The sequence below is a fragment of the Thamnophis sirtalis genome, unplaced genomic scaffold, assembly GCF_051295495.1.
Source record: "Thamnophis sirtalis isolate CommonGarterSnake01/CBP01778 unplaced genomic scaffold, rThaSir2_p1.2 scaffold_2, whole genome shotgun sequence".
Taxonomy (NCBI): domain Eukaryota; kingdom Metazoa; phylum Chordata; class Lepidosauria; order Squamata; family Natricidae; genus Thamnophis; species Thamnophis sirtalis.
In genome coordinates this window covers 106,167,505-106,190,334 of record NW_028261382.1, presented here as the reverse complement: position 1 = coordinate 106,190,334, position 22,830 = coordinate 106,167,505, and the positions used below count along the sequence as shown (strand labels likewise).

At 39.5% G+C, this 22,830-nt stretch overlaps 3 protein-coding genes and 1 pseudogene across 3 annotated transcripts; 3 read left to right on the top strand and 1 right to left on the bottom strand.

The window, feature by feature from the left end:
• The first annotated feature begins 688 nt into the window (after positions 1 to 688).
• On the top strand, positions 689 to 6,763 carry LOC106539836 (mas-related G protein-coupled receptor member H-like). Its single transcript, XM_087703834.1, has 3 exons — positions 689 to 1,025; positions 1,347 to 1,444; positions 5,798 to 6,763. Exon 3 carries the CDS (start codon positions 5,870 to 5,872, stop codon positions 6,734 to 6,736), a length of 867 nt encoding a protein of 288 aa, XP_087559960.1. The 5' UTR covers positions 689 to 1,025; positions 1,347 to 1,444; positions 5,798 to 5,869; the 3' UTR covers positions 6,737 to 6,763.
• A 2,957-nt stretch (positions 6,764 to 9,720) lies between these two features.
• LOC148049104 (mas-related G protein-coupled receptor member H-like) lies at positions 9,721 to 12,598 on the top strand. Its single transcript, XM_087703833.1, has 2 exons — positions 9,721 to 9,892; positions 11,348 to 12,598. The coding sequence occupies exon 2, from the start codon at positions 11,391 to 11,393 to the stop codon at positions 12,324 to 12,326; it is 936 nt and encodes a 311-aa protein (XP_087559959.1). The 5' UTR covers positions 9,721 to 9,892; positions 11,348 to 11,390; the 3' UTR covers positions 12,327 to 12,598.
• Positions 12,599 to 16,906: 4,308 nt separating this feature from the next.
• On the top strand, positions 16,907 to 17,857 carry LOC148049103 (mas-related G protein-coupled receptor member H-like). Its single transcript, XM_087703558.1, has one exon. It carries the CDS (start codon positions 16,907 to 16,909, stop codon positions 17,855 to 17,857), a length of 951 nt encoding a protein of 316 aa, XP_087559684.1.
• Positions 17,858 to 20,793: 2,936 nt separating this feature from the next.
• On the bottom strand, positions 20,794 to 21,717 carry LOC148049102 (proto-oncogene Mas-like; annotated as a pseudogene).
• Positions 21,718 to 22,830: the final 1,113 nt, after the last annotated feature.

The following is a 22,830-nucleotide window of genomic DNA, read 5'->3' as shown; positions in this document are numbered from 1 at the left end:
GAGGCAATTCTTTGAACATTGTGACACATGATGAGTGAGCAGACTTTCCTTCTGTTGATGAACTCTCTGAACCTCATCTAAATAAAATTTAGATTTTCTCTGCTAGTTCTCTCAACTCCAATCACTTTAGCCTTCAATACTGTGATATAATAATCTTTCACTCTCCAACTTTTAAGATTTCTCAGGAAATCGCTTTCAGACATGACATAATTTTGGAAGGTTGAATCTAACCCCGAGATATGGAAATACAATAATAGACTTTTTTTTAAGTAGCTGTATATTTCTGTATCTGATACTTTATTATTAAAATCTTCCATACATCCAACGAAAGTTGGAACCCAAGAAAAGTCAATTGAGACTAATCAAATTATAAAGATATCTTCATAATCTGATGAGTCTCAATTGACTTTTCTTGGGTTCCAAGCTTTAGCATGAAGATAAGAGATTTAGGAGCAGATGTTGATGATAAAACTTCTCAGAGGAGAGCAATCCTGTTGAAATAAAATTTCCTTTTCATAAGAACTACTCAGGTTGTGGGCAGACTCCTCCTCCTTCCGCTGGTGATTTCCCTGCAAAAACAGGAAACAAATCTTCGTAGAACTTCATGCTCACAAGACACAGAATATATCTAGTTGCATCACACTTTTTGGCTAGATCTGCTTTTCTGTCCCAGAATAGAAAGAAGATCTTCAAAAGATCTGCTTACTATCTCCTGCTACACCGGCGTTTAATCCTGTGAATTGTTCAACAGCACATCTGACAGATACTCCTTGATGTCTGTTAAATTTTGGACATTATAAACAAAATCTATTATATTTGGAAATTACTGTTCTTCATCTATGGAGCTACAATTCACCTAAAGAGGACTTAAAACTCATCAGATTTTCTCTACAACCTGACTATCAACTTGACTTAAAACTCATCATATTTTCTCTACAACTTCACCATCAATCCTTCCAGAAATCAATTACACAACATAGTCATCTCTCCAAATCTGATGACCTTGTACCAATTGTTTCAGAAAGGTAAGATGTTTGGTTGCTCTTAGACTTAAGCAAATGCAATAATATTCATCTATTTTTCCAGTAATTTCTACACCTGATTTTTCATACCAAAATGTTTTTTTTTTTAACCTTTATACGTTGATAGTTATGGATATCTCAACTGTCCTTTTGGGGATTAATTTTCCAATGTACTGTTAGCCATAAAAATAGAACTTTACAAATGTCTCACAAACAATTAAAGGATATGAAATTCACAATTTTAATGGTCCTGATGTAAAGATAAGAAACCCTTTCAGCTCACCCATTTTTCAAACTAATCTGCCACTTATTTCCATGATGAAGTTCTCCCTCTGTGACTGTGTATGAAGATTCTCAATCTGTCTGGGGGATTTCCCATGCATTGCTGCCATCCAGGGGTGGAGAAGCTGACAAGAAAATCTGTAAGTTTAAATTTAAGCTTACTTAAATTTATACTTTGCACTGTTTCTAGTTTGGAATTGGATATCTCTAATAATCAAACTTTAATTGATTTGAGAACTTATTTCTCTCCCTCTCTCCCTCCCCCCTCTCTCTTTCTGCTTATTGTGAGACCACAACACAGCTATCAATTTTTCTATAACACAGCAAAAATGCAAACTCTCCATCTTCTTAGAACTTTGTCCCATATACACAGACACTCAAAGCACCATGGCACAACACCTCCCATAGTTACAATTTGTGCGGGGGAACGTTATCAAATATTGGCAGCGTATATAAGTTGTTACAATGGTAGGATGGCAAGATAGCCATCCTTGAGAGACCGCCTACTGCCAATTACCTCCACTCAACCAATTAGATCCCACAGATTAGGCCTCCTCTGAGTTCCATCAGCCAGTCAATGTTGACTGGCAACCACGCGGAGGAGAGCCTTCTCTGTGGCAGCTCCGACCCTATGGAACGAACTCCCCGTGGAGATTCGTAACCTCACCACCCTCCAGACATTTGCATAGCCCTCAAAACCTGGCTGTCCCGACAGGCCTGGGGCTAAAGACCTTCACCGTACCCGAATAGTATGAATGTTGTGCTTTTAATGAAGTATTGTCCTATATGTAACTTGGTTTGTCTCCCCCTCCCCCTGAACTGTGAGCCGCCCTGAGTCCCCCCAGGGAAAAGGGCGGCATACAAATATTAATAAATACAAATACAAAAATACAAAATAGCAATTTGATAGACATTTTTTACAAATTAGCAGCCACAACACAGCTGCTCTTCTTGGATATATTTCCAAAACATCTTATACAGATTAACAGAGCGGGAAGGGACTGTGTAGGTCATCTAATCAAACCCCTCACCCAAGCAGGAGACCTTACACCATTTTTTACAGATGGCAGTCCAGTCTCTTCTTGAAAGCTAGCAGTGATGAAGCTCCCACAACATCTGAAGGCAACTTCTGTTCCATGGGTGGATTGTTCTCACTGTCAGAACGTTTCTCCTTATTTCTGGATTGAATCTCTCCTTGATTCGTTTCCATCCATTGTTCCTTGTCTTGCCTTCAGGTGCCTTGGAAAATAGTTTAACCCCCTCCTCTCTGTGGCAGCCCCTGAGATGTTGGAACACTGCTATCATGTCTTCCCCTGGTCCATCTGATACCATTCCTATAGCAAAAATCATAAACGCATGGCCATACTAATATCATATATAATTTTCTTGGATTGTTCACTTTTATTAATAGCATTTAACTTAGTATATCATATGGAACTTTGGGTGAGCTAGGAATGAGGTCTGCGGAGATTGAATTTTGTGGTGCTGCAGGAGTTGCATTTTAGGCATCAGCTGGAGGAAGCTATGATTTCCTTGTGATCATGACTTGATAAGAATCGTGGAAATGTAAAAGAGCACAGATGATAATTCTGAGAAACGCAAATCTGATATATAAAATGCTCTTAGTGGTTGTGGTGTAATTTAGACACCGAATAACTGCCTGTTTAGATATTTAATGTTTAGTCGAGATAAGATGCAGTTAAAATAGGACAATTAAGAATTCAACCTCTATGTCCAGGGACTCTTTCTACCTGCATGAATCATAACAAACTTTTTTGTGGATGATCTGAAGAATCTCTTTTTATGACCTACAAAGAAAGAGGCTGATTTTTTGTTAGTTGCAAAGTCATGTCCAACTCATCATGACCCCATGGACATTGTTCCTCCAGGCCTTCCTGTTCTCTACCATTTTCTGTTGTCCATTTAAGTTCATGCCAAATGCTTGGGTGACTCTATCCAGCCACCTCATTCTCTGTCGTCCCCTTCTTCTTTTTTTGCCCTCATTCTTTCCCAACATTAGGCTTTTCTCCAGTGAGTCCTTTCTTCTCATTGGGTGGCCAAAGTATTTGAGTTTCCTCTTCAGGATCTGGCCTTCTAAAGATCTCCTCTAGGACTGACCACTTTGATCACCTTGCAGTCCAAGAGACTCACAGGAGTCTTCTCCAGCACCAGAGTTCAAAGGCCTCCATTCTTTGGTGCTCAGCCTTTCTTATGGTCCAATCTTCACAGCCATGCATTGCAACTGGAAAAACATTAACCTTCACTATACACACTTTTTTTGGCAGGGTGATGTCTCTGCTTTTTAGAATGCTGTCTAGATTTGCCATAGCTTTCTTCCCCAGGAGCAATCATCTTTTAATTTCTTGGTTGCAGTCCCCCTCTGCGGTGATCTTGGTGCCCAGGAAAATAAAATCACCTCCATTTCTTCCCCGTCTATATGCCAGGATGTGAGAGTGCCAGATGCCATGATAGAGACCATCATAGATTTAGGCAGGAAGAGCTTCAGTTAGAAGCAAACGTCCATTCATCTAAGATAATGTATTTGTTCTGCTCATTCACTCACCTGTTATATTCCTTAGTCTGCTGTAGCTGGAACAAGATGTCTAGAATATTGGCAAGGGACAGGGATCCTCAGGGATCCTAAGAATTGAGCCACAGTGGTTAGAGTGCAGTACTGCAGGCTACTTCTGCTGACTGCCAGCTGCCTGCAGTTTGGCAGTTCGAATTTCACCAGGCTTAAGGTTAACTCAGCCTTCCATCCTTCTAAGGTGGGTAAAATGAGGAACCAGATTGTTGGGGGCAAGAGGCTGACTCGGTAAGCCACTTAGACAGGGCTGTAAAGCAGTGTAAAGCTGTATGTAAGTCTAAGGGCTATTGCTATTGAACAGAAAAGGTGTTGTAGTTTCAAAAGGATTCCTAACCACAAAGAAGCTTGGATTAAAGAATGTACTCAAAACTGGACATTGAAATTCAGCATAGGAACAACTTTTTTGTGGATAGTGGAAGTATCTACCTCTCGAGTAGGCAGTTGGAATTTTTTTTTAAAAAAATGATTTTATTGCATTTTTAAAATATTTGAATGGTGGAATGGCCAGAGTCACTGAGAGATAGTTGAATGCACAGTCAGGCAGATGTTGAGACTGAATTTAGCATTTTTATCCATCTATCTACTCCTTTCCAAAGACCTTGGACTGGCAGATGTTTAAGTATGATAGTGTTAATGGTAACATCACAGAATGTAAGCTGTTCCTAGCAAAGGTGCTTTTTGCAATTGCCTGATGTTGAATTTGTCAACCCTTCTGATGTCCAAGTGGTTTTTCCAGTTGTTTTGTAGTTTCACCAAAGGTGTTCTGACCTAGGCTTCCTTAACTAGCATGAAGCAGAGTCTGGGTCCTGGAAAAACCTCTTTTATTTACACGACTGTGAATTCCTTTCATTCACAGTCATCAAGGCTTGGCAAACAGTCTTTCAAAGGAATGTTTATCAACACGAACCTTATCTTGCTTGGAGAGCTGCCAGATAACTATTTTCCAAAAGCAGGGCAAGGCAACACTTGGCACAGAGTCTCTTATAGTCACAAACAGAACTTTCCACTCTTGAAATGACCGAAGGGATGGATTGTTTCCTGCAAAAGCCCACTCCCCATTTGCACCATTTATATTTCCTATGGGAGAAGCCAATCACCTCCAAGGTGTGGCTTTACTCCCAAGTCGACCCTACTTTCTTAGTTGTTCTTGTCTTCTGGCAGCTCTCCGCATGCGCACACTGGGAACAGGCTCCAGCTGTTCCTCTGCCTCACTGCTGTCTAGCTCTCTCTCTGCCTCCAACCCAGAGCCCTCATCTGAGCTTTCCTCAGCCCCCAGGACTTGCTCATGTTCCTCCCCAACCTCCTCACAGTCTGACCCTGCTGCCAGCTCTGCTGGCCACCGGTAGGGCACAACTGTGGGCACTCTTTTTGCTTCCTAATGGCATTGGAAATTCTATTTTATCTATTTGCCTATACCTACTGTTATTACTATGATAGGTTGCATAATCAGCTGGTTGTTTAGAATGTATTTTGCATAGTGTTAGCAAAGTTCTAAAACTTGGCTCAGTCAGTTAACATTAAAGATGAAGGTGAACATAACTGTGTTCTGGTACTTGAGGGGCTGTCACAAAGAAGAGGGCATTGACTCATTCTCTGGGGCACAAAAGGGCAGGGCAAGGTGTAATTGGTAGATGCTTCTCAAAGAGAGATACAACTTAAACAGAAGGAGAAATTTTCTGACAGTGAGACAGACAATTAATGGAATAGATTGCCCTCCGTGGTTATGCATGCTCCATCACTGGAGGTTTTCAAAAATAAATTGGACAACTCTTTGACTGGGATAGTATAAGATTCCTTCCTTGAGCTGGGGATTGCATTAGAAAACCAGTGAAGTCCCTCCCATCCCTATGATCCTATGATTGAGGAATTATTGAATCAACTTCTCCTCTTTTTTTTTCTTTAACAGGAACTTCCATTCCAAAAGAAGAGATTTTGGAGCATTACAAAAGTCCCTTAATTGAATCTCAGCCTGGCAAACATGAACGCTACAAGAGAACATTCTGACAATAACAGTACCAATTATTTCTATCGACACGCAATTATCATATCTCCAGTCACGTTAACCATCTGCTGCATAGGACTCCCATTGAATGGAATTGTCATCTGGCTACTCGGCTTTCAGATTAAGAGAAACCCTTTCACTGTGCTGATTCTGAATCTAGCTATTTCTGACTTTGGGTTTCTCATATTTGTGGCTATACATTCAATTAGTGATTTTACAGCCTTTCAAAGTTGGGTGATATTTTATTTGTTCGACTTCATGTATATCAACAGTCTGTTTCTTCTGACGGCAATCAGCATTGACCGGTGTGTTGCTGTGCTCTTCCCAATGTGGTATCACTACTCCAGGCCAAAGCATATGTCTCCTATTGTGTGTGGCTTTTTCTGGATCTTCTCTTTCCTCCTTGTTGGGATTGGAAGCAATATCAAGAATTTAATTTTTTCTTATGTTCCCTGGGACGTCGATTTGATTGTGACTGCTCTTCTTTGCCTCCCATTGATCACAACCTCTACTGGGATCCTATTCATGAAAATATGTGTCAAATCTGAACAAGTGAATCGGGGAAATCTTCTGGTGATGATCTTAATTACTCTTCTCTGTTTCCTTATTCTTACCCTTCCATTATATATTTATTTGGTCACTGCCCCGTTTCTTGGCATCAATAATTCCCCCTCGTTCAATTTTCAAATTTTTTTATATTTTAAACTCTGTGCTTCCCTAAACAGCAGTGTTAACCCAGTGATCTATTTTTTGGTTGGGAGGAAGAAGCAAGCTCAGCCCAAGGAAAGCATGAAGGCCATTTTTCAAAGAATCTTCAAAGAAGATTTAGTTCCTGAAACCTAAATAGAAGTTTCCAAGCACAGTTTCAAGTTGATTGATTCTTGAGGTTTTCACCTGATTAAAGAGTTTAGAGTTTTAGAGTTTTATTTCACTTGTATGCTGCCCTTTTCCCTAAGGGGACTCAGGGCGGCTCACAACTCAAACAAGGGAAGGGAGGTACAGACAGTTTGACAACAACACAAGACAATACATTATTAAAAAGCACAACAATCATACCATTCGAGATAGGGGCGACGATTCTTTAGCCCCAGGCCTGTCGGAACAGCCAGTTTTTAAGGGCTATGCGGAAGGCCTGGAGGGTGGTGAGGGTACGAATCTCCACGGGGAGTTCGTTCCAGAGGGTCGGAGCAGCCACAGAGAAGGCTCTCCTCCGAGTAGTCACCAGTCGACACTGGCCGGCAGATGGAATTCGGAGGCCTAATCTGTGGGATCTAATCGGTCGAGTGGAGGTGATTGGCAGCAGGCGGTCTCTCAAGTACCCAGGTCCAATACCATGAAGGGCTTTATAAGTGACGACTAGCGCCTTGAAGCGTATCTGGAGACCAATAGGCAGCCAGTGCAGCTCGCGGAGGATAGGTGTTACGTGGGTGAACCGAGGTGCACCCACGATCGCTCGCGCGGCTGCATTCTGGACAAGCTGAAGTCGCCGAATACTCTTCAAGGGCTGCCCCATGTAGAGCACGTTGCAGTAGTCCAGCCTAGAGGTCACAAGGGCGCGAGTGAAGGTGATTAAAAGTGAAGGTTTCCCCTTTCTCAAAAGTCATCCATCACATTGACCAATAGAGGTGTTGTCTGGTTTCTTGATTACTTTCTCTTTCTCCCCCTCCTTCCAGCCACCTGTTGAAACATCCTTGGTTCTCACAGGAAAACAGCTACAAACCCCCAGCTATCTATTTTCTTCCCCTTCCCACCCAGGGGCAACCCTGAAGCTGTAAAGATGCCCTTAGCCAGATTCACTTCAGGGTTTGACCTGAGTGTTGTGTGTTATGATTTATGAAGAATGTATTTTATGATGATTATGATCATGGTTTATCACATGTTGCTTGTATGTATCCTGAGAGCTTTTACATTCCTTGTGTGCCCAATCACACTTGGCCAATATTTTATTATTATTTTTATTATCTATTATGTAACGGGAATTCATCTTGAAGATTGGGGGAATATGTGGGAAGCAGTTTTCCCCCTCTATGGCTATTATGAATATACCCATAATCAAAATGGCAGTACCGTAGCTGAAACTGTTTTGCAACTCAGATCCATGATATAAAGCAGTGATGGTGACTCTATGGGTTAAATAGCCTACACCGCCCCCCTTGGAGGCCCACTGGAGGCTTCAAGAGCTTCCCTGAAGCCTCCGGAACGCAAAAAAACCCAGCCCTACGGGCAAACCAGAAGTTCAGGAACGGACTCTTCTCGTGAAATACCCCTGGATGTCCAATATACAGTAGAGATTCTAGACAGATGAGCTGTATTCGGGAATTGGTCTAGCAAAGATCAACAGAAAAGAAAATGATGAACGGATGACAATTACTGAGGAATTATTGAATCCACTTTTCTTTCTTTTCTTCTGATAGGAACTTCCAATACTAAAGGAAAAGGATAATGGAGTATTACCAAGGACTCTTATGCCACCATAATTTTGGAAGGTTGAATCTAACCCCGAGAAATGAAAATACAATAAGACTTAAAAAAAAAAAAAGTAGCTGTATATTTCTTTATCTGATACTTTATTATTAAAATCTTCCATACATCCAATGGGTTCCACCACAAAACCGCACTCGACTAAACCGCGCCCAACTAAACCGCGTCGCTGACGTCATCAACAGGGCGACAACAGCACGGAGACAGAAGCACGCTGTAAACCCTAAACCTAAAATTAACCCCTAAACCTAAACCTAACCCCCCTAAACCTAATCCTAAACCTAACCCTAAACCTAACCCTTAACCTAACCCTTAACCTAACCCTAAACCTAACCCTTAACCTAACCCTAAACCTAATCCTAACCCTTAACCTAACCCTAAACCTAACCCTAACCCTTAACCTAACCCTAACCCTAACCCTAACCCTAACCCTAACCCTAACCCTAACCCTAACCCTAACCCTAACCCTAACCCTTAACCTAACCCTAAAGCTAACCCTAAAGCTAACCCTTACCTTAAGTTGAATCGGCTTGCTTTCAAAGCGCTATTTAAAGCGCCCTTCTTTCTCCGCGCTGGCTGTTGTTGCCCTGTTGATGACGTCAGCGACGCGGTTTAATCGGGTGCGGCTTAGTCGAGCGCGGTTTTGATGGGTCATGCATCCAATGAAGGTTGGAACCCAAGAAAAGTCAACTGAGACTAATCAAATTATAAAGATATCTTCATAATCTGATGAGTCTCAATTGACTTTTCTTGGGTTCCAAGCCTTAGCATGAAGATAAGAGATTTAGGAGCAGATGTTGATCACAAAACTTCTCAGAGGAAACCAATCTTGTTGAAATAAAATTTCCTTTTCATAAGAACTACTCAGGTTGTGGGCAGACTCCTCCTCCTTCCGCTGGTGATTACTCTGCAAAAACAAAAAATAAAAAACAAATCGTCATAGAACTTCATGCTCACTTCTTGCTTAGGCAAGACACAGAATATATCTAGTTGAGTCACACTTTTAGCAAGCTCTGCTTTTCTGTCCCAGAATAGAAAGCAGATCTTCAAAAAAATCTGCTTACGATCTCCTGCTACACCTGCGTTTAATCCTGTGAATTGTTCAACAGCACATCTAACAGGTTCTCCTTGATGTGTGTTAAATTTTGGACATTATAAATAAAATCTATTATATTTGGAAATTACTGTTCTTCATCTATGGAGCTACAATTCACCTAAAGAGGGCTTAAAACTCATCAGATTTTTTCTACAACTTGACCATCAACTTGACTTAAAACTCATCAGATTTTCTCTACAACTTGACCATCAACTTGACTTAAAACTCATCAGATTTTCTCTACAACTTGACCATCAACTTGACTTAAAACTCATCAGATTTTTTCTACAACTTGACCATCAACTTGACTTAAAACTCATCAGATTTTCTCTACAACTTGACCATCAATCCTTCCAGAAATCAATTACACAACATAGTCATCTCTCCAAATCTGATGACCTTGTACCAATTGTTTCAGAAAGGTAAGATGTTTGGTTTCTCTTAGACTTAAGCAAATGCAATTATATTCATCTACTTATGCAGTAATTTCTGTTCCTGATTTTTCACACAGAAGAGGGGATTGATTCATTCTCTAAGTGGTCACCAACCGTTGGTCCATGGTGTTCCGCAGAAAAAAATATTTGCATTTTTATATTGAACCAGGGGTTCTCAAACTATGGCCCCTGGACCTGATACATGCAATGAACATTTGTGTTGCTCCAGAGAGTGTCCACATTTGGGGTCTTTTGTGAGGGTCAGAGGGGGGAGAAATTCCAAGGCATGTGTCAGCCTCCTGGCGTGGGGTTTTGGGCAAAGGCTGGAGGGAAGTGCAACTGGTGGCAAAGAGCTGTTTCTTCTTCTTCTTCTCCTTCTCCTTCTCCTTCTCCTTCTTCCTAAAAGGATAAGCTGCCTTCAGAGTCAGACATCAGTGAGGCAGACAAACAGCTGGAGCTTGTTCCCAGTGTGCACATGCCCAGAGTTGCCAGACAAATGGAACATCTAAAGAACAGAGGTTTGACTTGGGAGTAAGGCCACAGGCGGACAATGAATGGCCCCTCCCTGAGGAAATAAAAGAGGAGTGGAAGGGGAGTGGAGTTGCAGGAGGCAATTAGTTTGCTTAAACTATCTATAACTATATTTTTTATTCAACAATTTACTGCCTTTCTAGAAAGCATTCTCAATACAATCTATTTCTCTTTCTCCCACATAATGTACATCAATACTCATTTTCTTATGGCGGCCATCAGCATGGACCAGTCTGTGGCTGTCCTCTTCCCAATCTGGCATCGCTGTTCCTGGCCAAAGCATTTGTCCTCTATTGTCTGTGCTTTGCTCTGGTTCTCCTCTTTCCTCCTTGTTGGAATTGTGGGCATTATGAAATTAACAAAAATCATTGTATATCACAGCCTGTTGGTTTCTCCACTTCCTTGTGGACGCTGTTGTTTGCCTTCCACCGATCACACTCTCTACTCTAAACCCAGTGGTGGAATTCAAATAATTTAACAACCGGTTCTCTTCCCTAATAACCAGCTGGGTAGGCGTGGCTCAGTGGTCATGTGACTGGGTGGGTGTGGACAAATGAACATCACTCACATCGATGGGTGCTTTGCCTTAGCTGTTACTATGGAATAAGGATTAACCCGAGAGGCAGTTTCTGTAAGCAGGGCAATAAAGATTAGGCTAGAACCACCAGAATGTTTCCTTTCTGCCTTCCATACAGGATTAGCCCTGTAAAGTGGAAAGAAACAAAAGGAGATTTCTTTCAACAACTGTTCTCCAAACTGCTTAGAAAGTTAACAATCGGTTCTCCCGAATAGGTGCGAACTGGCTGAATCCCATCACAGTCCAAACCATCCTCTCTCTCCTTCCCCCCGCACTGCCTCCACTGGTTTAGGAGACAGGAATGACTGAATCCACTCTTCTTTCTTTTCCAACAGGAGCTTCCAGTCAAAAATATTGTCAGAGGAATCCAAAAGCTGAATGATGAATTCCAGCCTGGGAGGTGTGGATGCTACACAGAGCTACCATGGATATAGCAATGCCAGTGACTCCTATGAGAATGCGGGAAAGATCACTTTTGACTTAGGAGTAATTGTTTTGATGGCCATTATTTTAATTATCTGTTGTATTGGGTTTGTGGGCAATGGCTACATCATCTGGCTACTTGGCTTCCAGATTAAGAGAAACTGTTTCACCACATTCATCCTTAATTTGGCCGTTGCAGACTTTGGGTACCTCGTATCTATATCTATATTTTACATCAATATGTTTTTTCACCATTTTCAAGGAAGTGAAATATTGCAACAGCTCTGTCTCTATTTCATCCACGTGATGTACATCAATGAACACTTTCTTCTGACAGCCATCAGCATTGACCGGTGTGTGGCTGTTCTCTTCCCAATCTGGCATCACTGTTCCCGGCCAAAGCATTTGACCTCCAGCGTCTGTCTTGTCCTGTGGATCTTCTCTTTCCTCCTGACTGGAATTATGAGGATTATGAAAGCCTTTGTATATCACAGACTGTCCAATTACCATTTCCTTGTGACTGCTATAATTTGCCTTCCGTTGATCACAATTTCTACTGTGGTCCTTTTCATCAAAGTGCGTATTAAATCAAATCAGAGTAATCGGGGTCGACTTTTACTGACTATTTTAATTACTCTTCTCTGTTTCCTAACCCTTGCTTTACCACTATCTATCCTTATATTGATTATTAATTTTTCTAATAGTGACAAACCTTTCAATAATCTGGAACATCGGGTTATGTGTAGTGCACTGCTTTCTTGCTTAAATAGCAGTATTAATCCAGTGATCTACTTTCTAGTTGGGAGAAAAGAAGGAGCTCAGTTCAAGGAGAGCATGAAGGCCATTTTGCAAAACGCCTTCAAAGAAAGTGAAGCCACTGGAGGGAGATAGAAGAGCTCAAACCCACTTGCAAGACCTCTGTTCTTCCTTCTGAGTAGCAATGAATAACTTGCTCTTCAGGCTGTCATCTTATAGGTGGGACCAAATCTCTTTCAACATATTGGCTCTTTCATCTGAATAGACATATAGAGAGTTGTAAGAGGCGTCTACATCAATCCACAATGCTGTGCAGGACATGAATTGCTACGTTTCTGATCATTTGTAATTAGTAAAAGTACACTTGATTTCTATCAATGGAGTCTCGTGGTTTTCTTTCCTAATTATTCAATGGAGGAGTGCTGACAGGAGGAGAATAGGGAAAACTCTGGGGAAAGTTACTAGAATAATAAAAGTAAATACGCTGAAAAAAAGATAAATAACCACAAAAATAGGGAGAAGAAAAAGAAGAAGTTAGGGGAAAGGGGGAGAAGAAGGAAAAGAATTAAAACTGGGATTTTTGGGAGCCCAGCAGAGGTGGGTTCCTACCGCTTCGCACCAGTTCAGTAGAACCAGTTCGTCAAATCTACCAAACCGGTTAGAAGAGGTTCCACCAGTGGACCCAGAAAGCAGGACACACCTACAGAAGAGGTTCCAAAAATTTCTGAAACCCACCACTGGAGCACAGGAGAAAATTGTTAAAAGAGGGGGAAAGATTTATATTAGTAGATGAAAGAGAATAGTGGTAAGATTGTTATTGTTACACAACTAATTAAGAAATAAAGAAATGATAGTATATTGTTAATGGTAGAAAAAACTTGAAAGAAATGCCCTCTATGCTTAAATTGAATTAGAGGATTTATGCAATTTATAGCAAAATATACGAAAGGAGAAAATAAGAAATGAAAACCTGACGTAACTAAAGATGCAATGGAAGATATTGTTTATGTATTAAGAAAAAAATGATGGGCCCCAGATTTGGACTCATTCTCTAAGTTAGCCCATTTGAGGCACTTTGCTGCAAAAACTATTAGCCTACCATCCACCCTTTCACTCAATTAAAACTTATGGGAATAAGAGTTTTAGTAGTATATAGATATCATAGTTCAACTGAATTCACAAAGTGCACATGACATAGAACTTTCCATAGAAACATCTGCCTAATGCATTTCTCTTTCAGCGTGATGGGAAACCATTTTATCCTACTTTTGAGACTTCATCCATGGGGGGGAAACAATCAGCACTCTGCTCTTAATTCTCACCAAGAAATAATAGATTTCTTTAATCCATTAAGATACCCCACCCTTTCTCAAAATATATAAAGCCATCTCTTTTGTACTTGCTGGCAAAGGACTAAGGCTTCATGATTGCGGAGCAAGCACTTATAACTATTCCAGAAGAAGAAGTTATTAAGCTCCAACCTGCGTTGGTGAAGGATAACTGAGATTAGAAGGAGGTAGGACATTCTGTGTGTAAACCGTTGGGTATGGGCTGGTAGAACTCAAAAGTCTTTTTCGGGGAAGATCAGGAGGAGATATCTATTTCCAGTTAGGCATAAAAACATCAAGTGCAGCATCTTAATATTCAACATCATTTTACTCCTGTAACTTGTTTCGCCTATTACTTAGAATAGAACAATGAAGTTGTGGTATGTGATAGCACTTGCTCTCTGGAGTTTTATGTACTCTATATTTAAGCCATAGCTTTCCTTTCTGTTGTAGAGCAGGATGACTCCTGAAAGAGTCATCTTGCAACAGCAAGATTGGCAAAAACGTATAAAGACAGATCACCTAAATGTTGGAAATGCAATCACGCATCTGGTACATATTCTCATATGTGGTGGACATGCCCCAAAGCAAGAAAATATTGGACAAAAATACATACGTGGCTGGAAAAAAATGATAAAACAACATATAGATCTAAAACCAGAGATATTTCTGTTGGGCATCCTACCAGAAACATGTGATAAAAAGATCACATACTTGATCTTGCGTATCTTAATTGCAACTAGAATTGTATTTGCGCAACAATGGAAAGATGATGAGATCCCGTCTGAGGGGAATGTAATTAAGAAAATATTAGACTGTGCAGAAATGGATAGACTACATTTGCTATTCAGGATAAAGAAGAAACTTTTGATATGGGATATTGTATCAATGGTTAGGTAATAGAAGTGAGAAAGGAGGAGATACAATTGGAGGAAATGGTAAAGAGGATAGTTGTTAAAGAAGATGATGCCAAATGTTAAATATTAATGTTATTATATTAGTATGTTATTATATTATTAATATGATGGTGAGGAATTACAACAACAAATATGTATAATATGATTATTTAGGCATAATTGTACCCAGAAGACACACTGTTTGATGAAAATTGGATATTCGATAAATAAAACAAATAAAACATGGGGGGAAATAATATTTCCTTCCCAGAAAGAAAGATTACCTCCAATTACTAGATGTTTCCACCTTTGGTTAGTTTTTCTGAACGGTGAAATTAGTCATTAAAAAAAAGCTTTTTGTAGATAGTGGAATTAATTATCTCTAGTGAGAGATACTTTTAATTTCATTGTGATTTCATTTATTCTTCATTGTTGTGAGTTGCCCAGATTCACTGAGAGCATACAAACCATAATGGACATTTTTATTCATTTATTGAGTACATGGGTATGGTAAAGTAAAGGTTCCTCCCCCCACATGTGTGCTATCTTTCCTGACTCTAGGGGGCAGTGCTCATCTCTGTTTCAAAGCCGAAGAGCCAGCACTGACTGAAGACATCTCCATGGTCATGTGGCCAGCATGACTCAACACCAAAGAAGCATGGAATGCTATTACCTTCCCACCAAAGGTGGTCCTTATTTTTCTACTGGCATTTTTACATGCTATCGAACTGCTAGAGTGGCAGAAGCTGGGACAAGTCATGGGAGCTAACTCCATTAGGCGGTGCTAGGGATTTGAACTGCCGACATTTCTTATTGACAAGCTCAGTGTCTTAGCCACTGAGCCACCACAGTTCAATATTAATTAGTGCCAGAAAATGGTCAATGGAATTCAAGAAGGGGTTGAACTTGGACTGTTTATGGCAAAGTAATGATTCTAAACTGATGACATGTTTAACTCCTCCCCTCCAGCTACCGGCTTTTCCTCTACAAATTATGCTTTTTCGGAAGGTTTAAAAGTATTTGCTTTCGTCTACCTTGTTTTTGGAGCTTCGTCTTCCCAGAAGAGTTTTTGAAAAATAACCTTGATGCTCTCCACTGCTATTTAGGCAAGCACTCAGGCTTAAGTAGAAATGAAATTCAGGAAATTCAAAGAAATACTTGACCTCAGGAAAGTAATCAACAAGCAGCAAGATATATAATGGAACATTAAGAATAAGGAAACAGAGAAGAGTCATTAAAATCATCACTAAAAGTCTTCCATGTTTGATCTGTTTAGGCTTAAGACATATTTAAATGAATAGAGTAGAGATTATAATTAATGGAAGGGAAAGCACAGCAGTCACAACCAAATGGAGAATTGGAATGGTAACATATGCAAATTCAGATTCCATAATGTTTGGAATTCCACCCAAGAGGAAAGAACAAATCCAAATGAAGGCACACACAAAAGGGGACAAATGTTTTGGCCGGGAAAAGCAATGCCAAATTAGGAACAGGACAGCCACACCCGTCAATGCTAATGGCTGTCAGAAGAAATAGACCACTATGTTGGAAACAATTCAGAAGAAGGGAATGAAGGACCCCACACACGTAGCTTTGGAATTGCTAAACTATGATTTTTCCCTTTCGTCTGAGAAGCTTAGGGCCTTCTTATGAGTCCCAAGATATTGACGTGCCAGGCTATGGGAAGGCAGTGGAAGGATTCCCACAACAGGATTTGAACTCAATCTCTTAGCTGTGTGCTCTGTAGGAGCATGGTCAAAAGGGATCCCCTGGAAGGCAAATTAAGCTTCACCATCCTTGTATTTCTAATGACCAAAGAGGGGAAATAAACATTAATGGTTAATATCAAAACAAAATAATGGACTGTACACTAGAATGGATGTCCTCAGTGGTCAACGTCCCATTTATCATCTGAGAAATTGAACTATCAGTGATTTATTTATTTTTTTGCTTTTTGGTCTTTTCACATCAATTGGAAAATAGTTTACTTCATCAGATCTTCTGAAAAAGAAAGATAATCTGGAAAACAACTTCCCTTGTTCCCAAAGGCCTTTGTTTATAAGGAGGTGTTACATTTTTCTTTCAAAATTAACTGCTTGACATGTCTTTGGTTCCCCAGTCCTAGCAGGCACATGGCAAGTCTCTCTCTTCAACAATGACTGTTGATGATTATCTTTAACAACTAAGGACCATGTGATGCTAGATTCTATTTTAAAAATTATGGAGGTGTTGGAATTGTGGGCATTATGAAATTAACAAAAATCGTTGTATATCACATCCTGTTGGTTTCTCCATTTCCTTGTGGCAGCTGTCATTTGCCTTCCACTGATCACATTCTCTACTCTAAACCATCCTCTCTCTCCTCCTCCCCCCCCCCTACACTGCCTCCGCTGCTTTAGGAGACAGGAATGACTGAATCCGCTCTTCTTTCTTTTCTTCCAACAGGAGCTCCCAGTCAAAAATATTGTCAGAGGAATCCAAAAGCTGAATGATGAATTCCAGCCTGGGAGGAGTGGATGCTACACAGAGCTACCATGGATATAATAATACCAATGACTCATATAAGAATCCAGGAGATTTGGATTTAGGAGGGATTGCTTTGATGGGGCTTACTTTAATTACCTGCTATGTTGGCTTGGTTGGCAATGGCTACATCATCTGGCTACTTGGCTTCCAGATGAAGAGAAACTGTTTCACCACATTCATCCTTAACTTGGCTGTTGCAGACTTTGGGTACCTCGTACTTATATTTATATATTATATTTATTCATTTTTTTCCAATTTTGAAGGAAACAAAATTTTCCACCACTTCTGTGCCTATTTTGTCCAAGTGATGTACGTCAATGCAAACTTTCTTCTGACAGCCATCAGCATCGACCGGTGTGTGGCTGTTCTCTTCCCAATCTGGCATCACTGTTCCCGGCCAAAGCATTTGACCTCCAGCGTCTGTCTTGTCCTGTGGATCTTCTCTTTCCTCCTGAGTGGAATTATGAGGATTATGAAAGCCTTTGTATATCGCAGAGTGTCCAATTACCATTTCCTTGTGACTGCTATAATTTGCCTTCCGTTGATCACAATCTCTACCGTGGTCCTTTTCATCAAAGTGCGTCTTAAATCGAATCAGAGTAATCGGGGTCGGCTTTTACTGACTATTTCAATTACTCTTCTCTGTTTCCTAACCCTTGCTTTCCCACTATGTGTCTTTGTATTGATTATTAATTTTTCTAATAGTTTCAATAATATGATAAATCTGCTTTTGGGTACTATACTGCTTTCTTGCTTAAATAGCAGTATTAACCCAGTGATCTACTTTCTAGTTGGGAGAAAAGGAGGAGTTCAGTTCAAGATGAACCTGAAGGCCATTTTGCAAAATGCCTTCAAAGAAAGTGAAGCCACTGGAGGAGATAGAAGAGCTCAAACGCACTTCCAAGACTTCTGATCTTCCTTCTGAGTAGCAATGAATAACTTGCTCTTCAGGCTGTCGACTTATAGGTGGGACCAAATCTCTTTCAACATATTGGCTCTTTCATCTGAATAGACATATAGGGAGTTGTAAGAGGCATCTTCTACATCAATCCACAACTAATGCTGTGCAGGACATGAACTGCACGGTGTTTATAAAATGCTCAGCTTATTTTGCTTTCTAGAAATAGGATTTTTGCAAATACAGGAGAAGCACCAACCTCACCTGCTGTTTCCTGATTTCATTTAAAGACAATTGATTTGTGGATTGAATCAGCAATGAGTAAAACTAAAACAAAACCAATTAGAAACCTGTTCAATTTCAGCAATTAATGGTGAGGCTTTAACCTCTTCCTAAAAAGAGAAAGAAGAAGAGAGACACATTTTCTCAACCATATTCCATGCCTTGGGAGCAATAGAAGAGAAAAAGAGGCAATAGGCAAAATCTTAAATCCCCAGGTCAGGAAGAAAGGATGGAAATATGGCTAGTTAAGAAGGGAAGCAGCTACAGGTGGGTAGAAAAAGTCCTTACCCATTCTACAAATCTGCAAGGAAAGACTTCTCTTTTGGGGTCCTTGGTGGTCTCTGAGCTTGTTTGCTTGCAGACATTTAGTTACCTGACTAGGTAACATCATCAGTGCTAGAAGGGAGTGGGGTTTTTGTCTTTGTTTATGTACAATAGCTTGTCCTGTCAATGTTGATTGAAATGTTTTCCCCTTGATTAGACTGCTATTTACTGTTTGATTGTTTTTCTGAGTTTGTAGTTTCTGGATTAGGGTGTTTTTGAAAGATTCACTACAGAGCATGCCAAAAACAAATATTTAAAATATGATTTCGAAAAGCGCCTAAATGCTTACAGCTACTGCAGGTTGGTAGATACAAAAAAGAACAAAATGAGAAAGCAGAGCCTTTCCTATTTTGTTGTTATTCCCTTGTTTTTGTTTCCTTTTTCCTTTTCTAATGCATAAACAATACAGTTAAAATAAATATAATAAATTAAGTATCAAGCTATGGGTAGAATTGTTATTATTTAATAACGTTTTGATTATTTTGCTGTTCTCTCTTAATGCCACTTTTACCTGTAGATGTAAAATTTAAAGAACCTTATGCTTATCAGCAAAAGCATGTTGTTCATAACCAGTACTCAAGTAAACGTTTTTCCTTGTCTTTAAAGTTATCTAAGTTACCTAAACAATGGTAATGTTAATAATCTTTTGTCTGTACCATATAAAAACCACTGTAACCAATTAATATACAGGCACACCACAAACCCAAATATTGTGGGTTTGATACCATACCACAACAATGAAGCAAGTATCACAATAAAATTGAGTTGCACTTCCCCCCGCCCCAGTGCATGTAAGAAAGTTTTAGAAATTGACTTTAAGCTGAAATCATAAAAGTGTCTGATCTCTCATTCACTAACATAGCATCCAATTTGTGATGCTGGAAAAAACTTTGAAATGTTTGACTGGTCTCTTTGTTTGCCCCACACCACAAAGCACTATGCAGACGCTGAGTAAAACTGAAAATGCAAAAACTCAACATGATGCTCTTTTTTTGAAGATGCTCAACTCTGTCTCAAAGCTCTATGTACTGTATCTTAATATATCCAAGTTACAAGATAAATCTGTCTCAACAGGAAAATCCCAGTTCCCAGTTCACATAATGTTCCTCTGTTCACTACGCCCCCTGTTGGTGACTACCTGCATCTTCCATCACTCTTGGGAGCCACCTATTGGGAAGAGAGTGAAGTTCCATGTTGGAATAAATCAACCGAGTTTTCACATTAGTGTCAGCACTGTGTCTGCCCCAGATATTTGAACTATTTGAGCCGGTGAGATTTGAACTGCCAAACTGCAGCTAGCAATCAGCAGAAGTAGACTGCAGTACTGCACTCTAACCACTGCGCCACCTCAGCTTGAAGAATTTATATGAAGTCAGACGTACAATTTCATGTTATGATATTAAAAAAGAATATATATGAAGTCAGACATACATTTTCATATTATGATAAAAAAAGAATATATATGAAGTCAGACATACAATTTCATGTTATGATATTAAAAAAGAATGTACTGCATATGAAGTCAGACATATAATTTTATGTTATGATATTAAAAAGAATATATATGAAGTCAGACATACAATTTCATATTACGATATTAAAAAAATGTATATGAAGTCAGACATACAATTTCATGTTATGATATTAAAAAAGAATGTATAAGAAGTCAGATATATAATTTCATGTTATGATATTAAAAATGTATATGAAATCAGACATATAGTTTTATGTAATGATATTAAAAAAGAATGCATACAAACAATACATACAATTTCATGTTATGATATTAAAAAAGAATGTATAAGAAGTCAGACATACAATTTCATATTATGATATTAAAAAAGAATATATATGAAGTCAGACATAAAATTTCATATTATGATATTAAAAAAGAATATATATGAAGTCAGATATATAATTTTATGTTAGGATATTAAAAAAGAATATATATGAAGTCAGACATATAATTTTATGTTATGATATTAAAAAGAATATATATGAAGTCAGACATACAATTTCATGTTATGATATTAAAAAAGAATGTATAAAAAGTCAGATATATAATTTCATGTTATGATATTAAAAATGTATATGAAATCAGACATATAGTTTTATGTTATGATATTAAAAAAGAATGCATACAAACAATACATACAATTTCATGTTATGAAGTAAGAAATTATATGAAGTCAGATAATTTCTTTATAGATATTTTCACTTTGGAAATTAGGAAGACAGCAATATTTCCTTTTTATATTGTTTGGCATTAGCTACTTTGTTCAATATATGTGTATTCTATTCTATTCTATCTTTTTAAAACATGAGTGTGCAGTGACAGTAAAACTTCACAAAAATTCTCCCTTCCTAGTTTGCTACTCTTCTGTCCTGTCCTGTTCATCCTTGAAGACTCTTTGCAAAGCCACCTTCAGAGATGCTCTGGGCTGATCCTTTCCCTTTTTCCTCCCCATTAAGAAATAAAGGAGTGGGTTGATGATGCTGTTGAGAGTGGCACATCCTATCCCAATTGTAAAGAGGATAGGATAATCGGAATGTAAATAATAAATGATATATAAGGCATACATTGGGAGAGAGAAAAGGAGGAAGAAGAGGAGAGCCAGCAAGATGGTGGTGAGAAGTTTCCTTTGATTGCGTTGAGATTTAGACCTCATATGAATCCAGAGGATCACAGATGACACAACCATGAGAGGCGTGCAAAGTAGACCATTCACAATCAGCTGGTAAAAAAAGCGTGACCTTCCAAAGCTGTTGGTCAGATACAGAATGAAGTGCACCGCAGAGAGCAGGAAGGAGAGGATCCAGATGAGGCCACAAACAAGGGGAGACAGATATGATGGACGATGGCAGCGATGCCAGAGAGGGAAGAGGACAGCTACGCACCTGTCCAGGCTGATGGCCGTCAGCAGAAACTGGCTAGCAGAATAGGTGAAGGAAAAGAGCTCAAAAAACAAGAAGAAAAAGGTTTGGACAATCTCATTTCTTTTACCCAGAGTTGACACTGCCACAAATATTGCTGCCATAATGAGGGATGCAAGGACCCCAAAATCAGCGATGGAGAGATTCAGGATGAAAGTAGTAAAAGGATTCCTCTTAATGGAAAAGGCCAGGAGGTAAATTGTCCTTCCATTTCCCACCAGGCCTAAGATGCCAATAAGGGCAAGGAACCCATTGATAAGATTTCGCGTTAAATTATGAAGCAGTTGATCATCTGGAGAAAGAATGTTGTACTCTGGAATAATTTCGAGAGCCATTCCACTGAAAAAAACAGGAAAGAGTATCAGTTCTCACATTCAAACACAAAATACATACAAAATTGAGGGTCACATCAGGGTTGTGTTTGACCATAGGGCACCAGATGGGCATGGCCAGCATGTCGGGGGCACCTGTGGCCCGAGCACTCTGCCTGAAAAAATGGCCTCCCAACATCTGTTTTCGGCTGGGATGTCTTCATGCAAACCTCTGTCAGCAAAAATGGAGCTCAGAAGGGGCGTGTTTTTGCTGGCAGAGGCACTGCGGGCTGGTCCTTTGCTATTTCTAGGGTAGCCCCCTGGGCCGGATCTAACCATCCTGGAGGCCGGATCCAGCCCATGGGCCTTGAGTTTGACACCTCTGCTATACATCCTAGAGTAGGACAGGAGAGAAAGTATTAGGATTCAGGGTTTTGTTGTTACTTTGTAATCCGTCTTTCTTCTCTTTTCTTTTTCTGGGATTATAATGGACTGAAATGAATTTCATGTCTTCCACTTTCTGCTCAGTTTCTGTTCCATTCTTTCACTTTCCAACTCTATCTATATAACACTAAAACTCTCATGTCTGTTTGATGCTCCAGAATATACGTAACTAAGTCTGGGTCAATAACATTTGCTACTTTGGAGTTCTTATTTATTTATCTGAGTTCCACTCCATCGCTTCCGCTGGAAGTAAAAAAGGTTGGTTTTTAAGACTCTGCCAAGTTCACACTTGCTGTCAGTGGAGGTTTTCTAGTAATTATCAATTGGGGCTGAGCTTCCCTGTCTGACTCCTGCACTGAATCAAAAAATCCTCACTGATTCTCTTGGGATGTCTTTAGATATTCACAAATGTTATGAAACAATTGTAAGGCTGCAGTTCTGCAAAGAAAATATTTTGGACTATATTATACTTACCCATTGATATCAAAAGGCATGTTACCAAAATCGACAGAAAAGTTATAGTTGCCATAAGGATAGCCTTTAGAGAGGAAGAAATCACAGTAAGTCATGATTATGATCAGTAACATCAGGCAGCAAAAATGTGTTTTAGACATTTTTCCATATTTAGGTTTATATGTTTCTGTTGGTGGCTCTTTGTAATGATCATAGGCCAATAATCAATCTCTATGGGAC

Bases quoted from the DNA above. Each gene is read 5' to 3' on its own strand.
- LOC106539836 (XM_087703834.1), top strand. From the start codon at position 5,870: ATGAACGCTACAAGAGAACATTCTGACAATAACAGTACCAATTATTTC.
- LOC148049104 (XM_087703833.1), top strand. From the start codon at position 11,391: ATGATGAATTCCAGCCTGGGAGGTGTGGATGCTACACAGAGCTACCAT.
- LOC148049103 (XM_087703558.1), top strand. From the start codon at position 16,907: ATGATGAATTCCAGCCTGGGAGGAGTGGATGCTACACAGAGCTACCAT.